This window comes from Microcaecilia unicolor, chromosome 10 (assembly GCF_901765095.1).
Source record: "Microcaecilia unicolor chromosome 10, aMicUni1.1, whole genome shotgun sequence".
NCBI classification, from domain to species: domain Eukaryota; kingdom Metazoa; phylum Chordata; class Amphibia; order Gymnophiona; family Siphonopidae; genus Microcaecilia; species Microcaecilia unicolor.
In genome coordinates, this window is record NC_044040.1 from 70,640,462 (window position 1) to 70,652,960 (window position 12,499).

The 12,499-nt window shown below is 41.6% G+C and overlaps 1 protein-coding gene across 3 annotated transcripts in view; it reads left to right on the forward strand.

Annotated features, from left to right (window-relative positions):
* The window catches only part of ANO6 (anoctamin 6), a 261,187-nt gene extending 252,661 nt beyond the window's left edge, over positions 1 to 8,526 (forward strand). For all 3 annotated transcript variants that reach the window (XM_030216966.1, XM_030216968.1, XM_030216967.1), the window contains 2 exons: positions 2,412 to 2,517; positions 8,174 to 8,526. In XM_030216966.1, the coding sequence (XP_030072826.1) occupies positions 2,412 to 2,517; positions 8,174 to 8,380 (313 nt within the window). In that variant the 3' untranslated portion in view covers positions 8,381 to 8,526. The remainder of the gene's footprint in view (positions 1 to 2,411; positions 2,518 to 8,173) is intronic.
* The last annotated feature ends 3,973 nt before the right edge of the window (positions 8,527 to 12,499 follow it).

Genomic DNA, 12,499 nt, shown 5'->3' on the forward strand with positions numbered 1-12,499 from the left:
TTCTCTTCGGGGCAGGAAAGAGCCCCCTCTTTCCTGCCCGGAGCGCTGCCTGCCCTTGCCTGCTGCATCCTCCTCGGTCTGGCTGGGGATTCAAAATGGCCACCGAGAGTTGAAGCGGCCTCACGAGACTTCAACTCTCAGCGGCCATTTTGAATCCCCAGCCAGACCGAGAAGGATGATGGACAAGGGAGGCAGCTCTCTGGGCAGGAAAGAGGGGGCTCTTTCCTGCCCCGAAGACGTCACACTAGACCACCAGGGAACATGGTAAGGAAGGGAAGGGGAGGGGACAAGAGACCAGACCCACGGCGCCGATCGCCCGCCCACCGCACGTACACGCCCGTGCCCATGTTTGTCCAGAAATCCGGACAAACGTGAGTGCGGGCAAAATCTGCCAGACGCCCCGGACATGCCCTCAAAGAGAGGACATGTCCGGGGAAATCCAGACGAATGGTAACCCTACCTAGGGGGCACTGCAGTGGACTTGATTAATTGCTCCCAGGTACATTGCTCCCTTACCTTGGGTGCTAAGCCCCCCAAAACCCACTCCCCACAACTGTACACCACTACCATAGCCCTTATAGTGAAGGGGGGCACTTACATATGGGTACAGTGGGTTTCGGGTGGGTTTTGAAGGACTCACATTTACCACCACAAGTGTAACAGCTAGGGGGGTGATGGGCTTGGGTCCGCCTGGCTGAAGTGCACTGCACCCACTAAAACTGCTCCAGGGACCTGCATACTGCTGTCATGGAGCTGGGTATGACATTTGAGGCTGGCATAGAGGCTGGAAAAAAATGTTTTTAAATTTTTTTTTAGGGTGGGAGGGGGTTGTTGACCACTGGGGAGTACGGGGAGGTCATCCCCGATTCCCTCCGGTGGTCATCTGGTCAGTTCGGGCACCTTTTTGAGGCTTGGTCCTGAAAATAAATGGACCAAGTAAAATCGACCAAATGCTCGTCAGGGCCGCCCTTCTTTTTTCCATTATCGGCCGAGAGCGCCCATGTGTTAACCACGCCCTAATACCGCCTTCACTACGCCTCCGACATGCCCCCTTAAACTTTGGCCACTCCTGCCAAAATCGGCTTTCGATTATGCACCTGAGAGAAGGACGCCCATCTCCCGATTTGTGTCAGAAGATGGGCGCCCTTCTCTTTCGAAAATGAGCTGGATAGTAACATAGTAGATGATGGCAGATGAAGACCTACATGATCCATCCAATCTGCCCAACATATATATACTGTATATACTTAGTCTTGACCTGTCCTTGCCATTTTCACTGCACAGACTGTAGAAGTCTGCCTGGCACTGGCTTAATTTTCATCTACTGGAGTTGCTATCGAAGCCTGCTTCAACCCAACCAGATCTATCTATCCATAATTGGTACACAAACCATGGAAGTCTAGCTAGCACTTACCTTACTTCTCAACTACAGGTTTTGCTGCTATTCCAGTTAGGAATCCTTTGTGCTTATCCCATGCATTCTTGAATTCCATTACTATTTTTATCTCCACCACCTCCCACAGGTGGGCATTCCAGGCATTTACCACTCTCTCTGTGAAAAAGTACATCCTAACATTACTTGTAACCTCAATTTACGTTCTGTAGTTCTACCGCTCAGTGACGATCCTAGGTTGGCTGCCACCCGGGGCAGCTCGCTGCTGCGCACCCCATCCCCCGGTCCAGAGGCATCCATCCCCCCCAGGGTGCAGCACGACCCCCCCCCCCCCCCCCCCCGAGTGCATTCTTAGCTGCTGGGAGCAGCCGCGCGCCTGTCGGCTCCGCTGGCTCCCTGCTCCCTCTGCCCTGGAACAGGACGTAACCTGTTCTAGGGCAGGGGAAGCAGGGAACCAGCGGAGCCAACAGGCGTGCGGCTGCTCTCTGCACCCCTCCAGCAGTGTGCACCCGGGGCGCACGGCCCCCACCGCCCCGCCCTTAGTACGCCACTGCTACTGCTTACCCTTCTCTGGAGAAGGATAAGCGCCTGTTCCGGGCTAACCACTAATCTTCAGCGGCTCTTAATCAGTTAGTACCAAACTGAAAACACACCCCTATTGTCTTTGGTACCTCCCTATACACCTCATATGTAATCCCCTGCCTAATACTCTAAAACCCCAGCCCCCCACACACTCCTATCCCTAGTCCATGATATCCATCTATATGCTCTCTGCCCCAGATATCCCTCAATTTCTATACATATCGCCTTCCCTGCCTGCTTGCTATAGCTCGGAAAGGGATTACCCAGTTCCCACTACTTTGGAAGAAATGGTATTATAGGGGCCCATCTTAATTTTTCTATCCATGGCCTACTCAATCCTAGCTAAACCACTTATTAGAAGAAAAAATATATTGCATATCTTCTGATTCTGATGTGCTACAATTGAGGATGTCTTTTTTGTATTATTCTTTTTCAGGTATCGTGATTTCCGATATCCCCCTGGACATGAACATGAATATTCGCACAATATATATTACTGGCATGTGATTGCTGCAAAACTAGCATTTCTTGTTGTTGTAGAGGTATGGTTTTTTCTTTCACTGGTTTAAGGTTAAGCAGAAAGGGGTTTTTTTGTTTTATTTTTTTAAGAAAAATCGTTTTTGCGTGTTAATGGTTTAACATTCTATTAGGTCTCTTTTCTATTTGTTTAACAACTGGTATTAACACACAGGTCTCTGTTTTGTAATGAGGGCACTTTCCAAAAGTTATTTATTTATTTATTTATTTTATTGCATTTGTATCCCACATTTTCCCACCTTTTTGCGGGCTCAGTGTGGCTTACAATAAGTTGTGAGTGATAGAAATACAATTTGTTACTACTCGGTTATGGATTACATTGTGAGGAGTTAAGCGAGACAAACTCAGAGTATCATTAAGGAATGTAACAATGGAGAAGAGCAGTGAAACATTGGGGGAACAATGGGAAACTAAAAGGGGCAGTACATAACAACAAGAAAGCATATAGTATACATTTTCTGTGAGTAGAAGTATGAGTGTGGTGAGATTACAGGGGATGAGAATTCAGAGTGGCTGTATTGAAGCATTATTTACCCAGGTAGATGGGCTATTTGAAAATTGTTCACCCTTCCTGCAGAAGACAGGATCTATTTTGTTTTTACTACAGCATCTCTTTTCCACACACACACCCCTCCAAGCTTTGTCTTAGGCCAGTGGTTCCCAAACCTGGTCCTGAAGGCACCCCAGTCAGTCAGGTTTCAGGATATCCACAATGAATATTTATGAGAGAGATTTGCATTCAGTGGAGGCAGTGCATGCAAATATCTATCATGAATATTTATTGTGGATATTCTGAAAACCTGACTGGCTGGGGTGCCTCCAGGACCTGGTTTGGAAATCACGGCCATAGGCAACCACCTAGTCTTTCCTAAAGGATGGATTGGCCCTGATAATAACCCACATTTCCTGCACTATCTGTCGTGTCACCATGTAATCCTCCTGTGCCATTTTATTTACTTTTCATCTGTCACTGAAACATCAGATTGCTTTGGCTTGCTGCTAATTGGATCACATGAGGTGAAACTGATTCAAAACCTTAGTTTAGAGGAGAGCAAACTGTGGCCCTTGCCAAGTTTCTATCCAGCCCATAGCAAAAAGAAGGGACCCAACCCATGATGGCAAAAATATATAATGTTGTGAGTGGACCCCAGTGTGCCTCTTGGACTTTGAGGCCACATTCCTTACACTTCAGAGGGGAACACCACCACCCCATTTTATTCCTCAGATCCCCTCACCTTAACTATATTCACACAAGAGGTAGTAATCTATACAAACAAGTGAACTCATAGGCACTCTGGAAGTAGTACACATGCTTTAAATTTTCAGATCTCTTTCCCAGTTGTTGAGCTACTCTAAATAAAGTTGGAGGTGCTGCTGTTCTATTTCTCATCAAAATGTTTGCTGGCACCATTTAGACCACCCAAGTATAAATGCAGCATAAATAGTTTTTAAGGTGACAACAGGGTCCTACGCCAATTTTTAAAAACTCACAGTTTGGATCTAATCAGGACTTGAAAGTATACTAAACAGTTTGAAAGCCATCTGAAACTAGGCAGATTTTGGCCTCCATTCACAGCTACCTAGGAAGAGCATGGAGAAGGGATTGCAGTAGTTGTGGCGTCCAGAGATTCATTTCAGATTCTTTGTACTGCTGGTAGAAAGTAGGATGAATGCAGCACAAGTATTAATTAGTTGATAAGAGCAGGAGTGGACCCTGAAAAGCAAGACAAGGGGAAGAGAACCCAAAAAAGTGAAAGTGGGTAGAGAGGAAAGCAAGAGAAGATTCTGGGAATGGAAGAAACAGAGAATCCTGGTGGCAGAAAAAGACTGCATTGCATATTTAGAGTTCGGTAGCTGGTATAGATGGGCAGAATACAATTTCATCCTCTGTCAAGCATTGGTCCTGAATGCTTAGCCAAGCTTTATTAAATTCAATTATTGTCTGTCACTGCCACCTCCACTAGGAAAGCTATTCCATGCATCCACCACTGTTTTTGTAAAGAAAGATTTCTCATATCATGCATTGCACTGGATTCCAAACTACACTATGTTTATTTATTTTTGTTACATTTGTACCCCACACTTTCCCACTCATGGCAGGCTCAATGCAGCTTACATATTGTATACAGGTACTTATTTGTACCTGGGGCAATGGAGGGTTAAGTGACTTGCCCAGAGTCACAAGGAGCTGCCTGTACCTGAAGTGGGAATTGAACTCAGTTCCTCAGGACCAAAGTCCACCACCCTAACCACTAGGCCACTCCTAGTGGTACCTGGTATAGATGGGCAGAATACAATTTCATCCTCTCTAAAGCATTGGTCCTGAATGCTTAGCCAAGCTTTATTGAATTCAGTTATTGTCTGTCACCGCCACCTCCACTAGGAATGCTATTCCATGCATCCACTACTGTTTTTGTTAAGAAAGATTTCCTTTTATTATTCCTGAGTCTACATCATTCCTCCTTACCCTTTCATTCTATGACCCTTACTGGCTTTTGTCATCATCCTGTCTACCTTAACATCATCAGATACAATCACCTTGTATCATTTTGTAGTTTTGTGCACAGAAGTACTTCACCCCCGTGTTAAAATGCTCCCTTGGATTTTTTGCATCCCAAATGCCTGACCCTGCATTTGTTAGCATTATACCTTAGCTGCCAAACTCTAGACTATTCCTCAGGCTTCACTAGATCCCTTTTAATGTATTCTGCACTTTCCAAGTGTAGAGGAGGTAACCTTTCCTGATAGCCCTTCTGCAGTATTGCTAATGAAAATGTTGAACCCCCCCCCCCCCCCCCCCCCAGGTCTTACTGAAATTCAAATACACAATATCTAGCATTCTCCCCAATCCAACTTTCTGGTCACTTGGTTAAAAAAATTGATTAGATTCATCTAAGAAGACCTATTCTAAAACCATGCTATCTCATATCATGTATTGCACTGGATTCCAAGCTACACTATGTTTATGTTTATTAGATTCATGATATACCACCTTTCACACTATCCTCTGTTTTAATAGTGGTTCGATTAACTTTACTCAACATAGAGCTCAGACTAACTGATCTGTAGTCCCCAGTCTCCTTTTTACTTCTACTTCTAGCTCTAATGAAGCATTAAAAAAGTAAAAGTGCAGCTGCCAGAAAGTCTATATATTCCTTTGCTATCTTTGGATGTAACCTGTCAGGTCCCATCGCTTTGTTTACTTTTCGTTTAGTTGTCTCCACACCAACTCAGTCTTCTGACAATTGCTTCAATTCTATTTCATGTCTATTCCTATTTGTAGCAATTTTCTGCCATTCTATTCAGGCCCTTCCTAAGTGAACACTGAACAGAAATATTTTTTAAGCAATTCTGCTTTTTCCTCATCAGTTTCTATGTATTCCTCTCCCAACTTTAAGTCTCACAATGCCACTCTTGCAAATCTTCCTGTTAATAGAATATCTTTTAACAAAAAATCTTATCCTCCATATGAGCTTTTTTTTCTGCTATTTGCATCTTCAGTCTCCTGACTATTTTCTTAGCTTCTTCTAGCTTTTTCCAGATATTGTTGCTTGTTTTCCTCTTTCTGTAATCCATTCTAGTTTATGAATGCTAACCTTTATTATTTTCCTTTCTGTAGTAGGCTCTTTTTCTTTTGGATTTTATTTTCCTACCCAAAAGATTTGTTGCCCTTATAATATCTCCTTTCAGTTTTTCCCACAGTTCTCCTGCTTTCCCAAGATTTTTCTATCAAGCTAACAGCTCCTGAGATACTTACCTCTCTTTCTTCTTTATTGGGATTAATTAACTGCCTTTATTAAGATATTCACCCAAGCTTGGTATAAAGCGTACAATATTTTTAATAGCATAAGAATAAAAACATAATCAAATATAAGCATAAATTCAATCAAAGATAAAACTTGGAAATGGGTTATAAAGTTTGTTTTCTCCAAAGCCTTAGGATACTTATGATTGAACTATTGCTATCTGTGGTTTAATGCTGATCTACATTATTCGGCAATCACTGGATCTCAGGTGATCATTCAGTATGTCATCAGAACCACTCTGCCCATTTTCAGATGTTAGGTCTAGTATTGCCCCCTCCCTTGTGGATTCCATTTTCAGTTGCTGGAACGGTTCTGCTTGCAGAGAATCCAGGTTCTCTTAGACATCAAAACTAGGATGTCTCAATCAGATTCTGGAAAATTGAAATCTAGTAATAGCGCCTTAGTTCTATAACATTTTTGTGAATGTCTTCATAGCCTCTATCCATTTCTTGTGCTTGCAAAGGAGATCAATACATCACACCAATATTAATAGATATTCTAGTCCCTCTTTCCAGGTTACTCTACAGTTGCTTCTCCTTGATTTGTAAGGTCTGTAGTTCTGTTGCTTTAATATTAGGGTTTGTTTGTTTGTTTTTTAATGGTGCCATTCTTCCCACCTTTCTTTTTTACCATGTCCTTTCTGAATAGTTTGTACCCTAGTATAACTATATCCCAAGTCTGCCTCTTCCATGACAGGCTATAGATCTCGGACTTTATTTCCCATGCTAAGAACATTAATATGCATAGATTTCTAGGTGCTGAGAACATTAATAAGTATAGATTTCTAGGTGGTGCACCTTTTCCCCCCATTCTATACAAGTGTTTGATATTTTACTTACCTCATGGCATTGTCTGCCCATCCCCAACAATCTTATTTTAAAGCCCTCCTTTGGCAAGCTTGCCAATGTGTCTGGAAGACATTTTTCCACTTCTGTAATAGATGGATGTTATCTGTGTTCAGCAGTCATCTCATGGTGCAAGCAACTCTCATCAGCATCTATTCATGCCTCTCGAGCATGCAAATTTTCCTGCCTCAGTCTTCATCCTTGACTGAGGGGATTGAGGAGAATGTGATCTGAGCACCTGTCTCCCTTATCCTCTCTTGCAGACCCATGAAGTCCTATGATATATTTGGGGGGACACTTAACAATATCATTCATGCCAATATAGATGAGCATCACTGGATAACAGTCAGTATATTTCACCATTCTTGTCAATCTCCCCATACTGTCTTGGATCTTGGTACCCAACAGATAGAACACACACCAGAACATGATTTCTAGTTGGAAGATGGATGCCTTTATGCAGCTCAGAAGAGAGTTACCAACCACCACTACCCTTCACAACACTGAGGGGTCCTTTTATTAAGCTGCGGTAAAAGAGGGCCTGCCCTAGCGTCAGCGTGTGTTTTTGATGCATTCTGAGGCCCCCTTTTATCACAGTGGGTAAAAGGATGTCTGGGTTTTTTTTTAAAGAAATGGCTGTGCAGTAAGTGAACCACTTACCATGCGGCCATTTTGGAGGTAGCACTTACTGCCACCCATTGAGGTGGCAGTAAGGATTCCTGCGCTAACCCAGTGGTAAGTGGGCAGCATACAGCACTACCGAATTACCACAGGGTACACCAGTGCTACAAAAATAGAAAATATTTTTGTAGTGCCAGAAATGGTGTGCGCTGAGGTTGGGAATTAGCGCCAGGCTCCTGCGGTAGCCTAGCAGTAGTTCCAGATTGGTAAATTGAGACAGTAGATAGCCACAATTAAAAACATGTTTTTTCTACAGTTAGTTGAATATTGTGTATTTCTCACTAAAACGAGCTCTGTGAGCTAACAATATTTCCTTCCATTTTCTCCAGCATGTCGTTTACTTGGTGAAATTTATTATTTCGTATGCAATTCCGGATGTATCAAAAGAGACCAAAGAGAAGATCAAACGAGAAAAATACCTGACACAGAAGATCTTACATGAGAGTCATCTGAAGATTATGAAGAAACAAATAGGAAATATGGCTGATCAAATCTTCAAAGGCGCTGATGATAAATTACGAAAAAAATTAAAATAGACCTTCACAAACTGACACTGATCACAGTGTAAATATGTATTATTAATGGCCAATCAGAAAAGTTTCTGATTAAGTCCACTTGATGAGCCCTTTTACTAAAGTGAATTAGGTACTTAGGACCAGAATCTATATATGGCACCATAAAAATCGGCACCGAAAAAAATACAACTAGGCATATTCTATAAACTATGCCAAAAGTTAGGCACGGTTTATAGAGTATGCCCAGTGCCTGTCCACGTGACTAAATTTAGTTTCAGGTATGTACTCCAAGTAAAACTTGGTGTAAATGCCAGCAACTAACTTAGGCGCAGAGCAGGTATATGCTATATCAGCGTGCATAGATTTTAGAAACGCCCATGACCCGCCCATTCCACACCCATGGCCATGCCCCCTTTTCAGTTCTGCATCTAAGAATTTATGCGCAGAACTTCACAGAATACCAATTAGTATCAATAATTCACAGAATGCCAATTAGTATCAATAATTCCCTGCGAAGTGGCAATGATTAGCACTGATTGGCTTGTTAAGATGATTAAGTTGCCATGCACAAATCAGAACACAACCTGATTTGCACGCATCACTCCAGTCGCACTATATAGAATCCCAGGGTTAACATGTATGTTGGCACACGTTAACTGCTACTACCCACATGCAGTAATTGATTTTGCATTATTTTTACAATTAGTGCATGCTAATTTGTACGTTAAGGGCATTTGTTAAGGGGTGTAACTAGGTGGGGCATGGGCAGGAAATGGAGAGTTTATTGCAGTTAGCACGTGGCAGCTATCTCTTGCTAATGGGCATTTTTATTTGTGACCTGCAAAGAAATGCTGGGATACGTCCTCCCAATAGCTGCTGCATTAAATTTGCACTTACGTACTGCACATTAATCTCTTGTGTTAATGTGCGGTAACTTTCGTAGAAGGCCCCCTAAGTTTCTGTAACTGTCATTTTGTTACTATCCAGATTGGAAATTGTTTCCCGGTATATAATCACTTTGTGAGAGTAAAAGATTAATTTTATATTTTTCTTCATGTTGACATTACAGTTTTAGGGCTTAATCTACAATGGAAAAAAATCTTAGAAAATAAGGCCATTTAGGGGGGTAATTTTATAAGGAGCCATCTATTTTTAGGTGGTAAAAACATGTGTAAATGCCAGTATTCTAGTCATTTACACACATAAATGGACACATACACATGTAAATGACCATTTTCCGGCTATATGGTATTCTGTAAATACGTGCCAAGATGCAATGCTGAGTACTTTGCAATTGGGCATTCACATGGGCAGAACTGAGTGGAACGTGGGCAGCACACACATACGTGCCTAGATTATAAAATATTATAATCTATATTTGTTCCTTTGAAATCTAGATGTGAGCATTTATACCAGCTCTATGACAGTGTAAGTGATGGTACCTTAAATGTGGAGGAGCAGCCTAGTGGTTGCAGACCTGGGGAACTGGGTTCGATTTCCATTGCTGTCTAACAATTGGAGCAGGGGGTTGAGATCCTGGGAAACTGGGTTTGATTCCCACCACAGCTTCTTGTGATCCTGGGCAAGTCACCTAACCCTCCAGGTACAAATAATACTTAGATTGTGAGCCCATTTTGGACAGAAAGTACCTGTACAGGTATTTGTGTGTGAACCATTCTATGCCTATGTGTAGGCTTGAGTGGTATATCAAATGTGTTAAATAAATATAGGTGCATTTTTGGTCCCTAATCACTATTTCTTCTGAGCTGAGTGGGAGTCCTCCAACTTCACTGCTACCAATGGGAGGTAGTGCTTCAATATTATGTTTTCAATCACTAGGAAGAGGTAAGATCCTTTCATTCCTGTAGAGCTTGCCTGTCCTTCACTATTGAAAAAGTGATAGTGAAACAGCACCACCCACTGGCAGGACTATAGGTGGAGGACTCCCGCTCAGTTTAGAGGGAACAGTGTCCCTAATGCTAGTATTCTATAAAAAAAAAAAAAGTAAGCACCTATTTGTGTTTATAGAATAGGCTTCAAATAGGCACTTTCCTAGCCCCTACAACTAGGTGCCCTGTTATAGAATTACCCTCCATATGTGGCATTGAAATGTTTCTCTACGGATATATTAATATCAAGCAAAACTGAACTCTCTGGGTTTGACGTTGACTCTGGAACGGTATGTTTTTTTATTTTCAATCTGTAGATTGTGGTTTTTGAAAATTCACTAGGAAGCTAATGAAGAAATACAGAAATATTTTTATTTGGGGAGGAACAATTAATTATATTAAATAGAAGTGTTTGAACACCAGGGGATGTACATCAGGTAGTGTGCATTTCATTTGTTAGTGCACCTCTAAAAAAAAAACTAAAAAAAAACTTAGTGACCCTTTTACTAAAGCTTCGCAAGTACTAACAGCTAAGAAGCCCATACACATATAGGACTAGATCCTATAAATGGCACCTAAAAATTTGGTGCTGAAAAAAATAGCGCTTAGTTCTATTCTATAAACCATGCTTAAAATTAGGCATGGTTTATAGAATAGTGTAAATAAACCTAATAGCACTTAATGCCAGGAATTGCATATACATTTAGGCATGACCATTTACACTAATGAAAACCTGGTGTAAATCCCCATGCGTAAATTAGGCACGGAACCCCTAATTCATAACAACGCGCATAAACTGTAGGAATGTCCCTGACCCACCCATGGCCCTCCCGTGGCCATGCCCCTTTTCAGACCCATGCACTAGAATTTACACACACCTCTTTATAGAATACTCCTAGAAAGATACACATATAAATTCTAATTATTGCCAATTAGTGCTAATTGCTTGTTATCACCCAATTATTGGCGCTGATTGGTTCATTATTCAATTAAGTCGCACACACGCCCAAATTTACATGCACAACTCAAAGCACCATATATAGAATCCGGGGGAAAAAGGACTTCTTTCATTTACCCCCGGATTCTATATAGCGAGTCTAGAGATCCGTGCCAAAATCCAGGTGTATTCTCTATCAACGTGTGTAACTTAATTGGCTTAACAAGCTAATTAGCATTGATAACAGCACTTAACAAGCAATAATGAGCACTAATTGGCAATACTTAGAATTTACATGCATAACTCGCTAAGAGGCTCATTTTCAAAGCACTTAGCCTCCCAAAGTTCCATAGAAACCTATGGAACTTAGCCTCCCAAAGTGCTTTGAAAATATGCCTCTAAGCGTATTCTGTAATGCAGTGCGCTTAATTTCTAACGTGTGCAGGCAAAAAAGGGTGTGGTTATGGGCGGGGAAATAGGTGTTTCGTGGGCGTTCTGAAATTTACACGAGTACTTATAGAACATGGCTCAGTGTGCCTAAATCTACACACCGGGATTTAGGCCACTTTTTTTGTTGGTGTAAATGGAGGCACATAGTTTTAGGCATTGGGATATCAACTAAGCGTATTCTATATACCGCACGTAAATCTAGGCGCCACTTATAGAATATGCATAGTTGGCAATGTTTTCCACGCAAATCTTTTAGGCACCATATATAGAATCTCCCCCTTAGCACTAAGGTTTAGTAAAAGGGCCCCTTAGTGCACTTAAAATAAATTTAGTGCATGTTAAGCAAAGAATTAACGAGGTCTGTTTCCATGTGTGAAAAAGGTTTTAAAAGGTTTTAGGGGCAATTCTATAAAATAGGCACTAATATCTACACATACCTTACTGCATAAATGTTTAGAATATTAGCATATACACATTTAGGTGTCAGATTTGCGGCTAAGTGCTGTTCTGTAAAATGCGTCCATTTTGCACAGAATGGATTTGCAAGGAGGTGTAGGCAGGGAGCACATTTACGTGCATACATTATAGAATACTATAAAGTAGGTGCGTTGTCTTTGATGTTTAGACACCTGCAGTTAAGCCAGGTCTATATCTGGCGTAAATGCCCATGCCTGAATTGTACGTACATATATACCCGGTTAGGCTAGTAGTTTATAAAGGAAAATAGGTGCCTACATTCCTTTATAGAATAGGTTTATAGGCACCCTGTTATAGAATTGCCCTTGCATTGAAAAATGTATTAACAAAAAAATTTGAATCAAACTGAAAATATGTCCAAAACTCTGGAGAAAAAAAGCAGAAAAA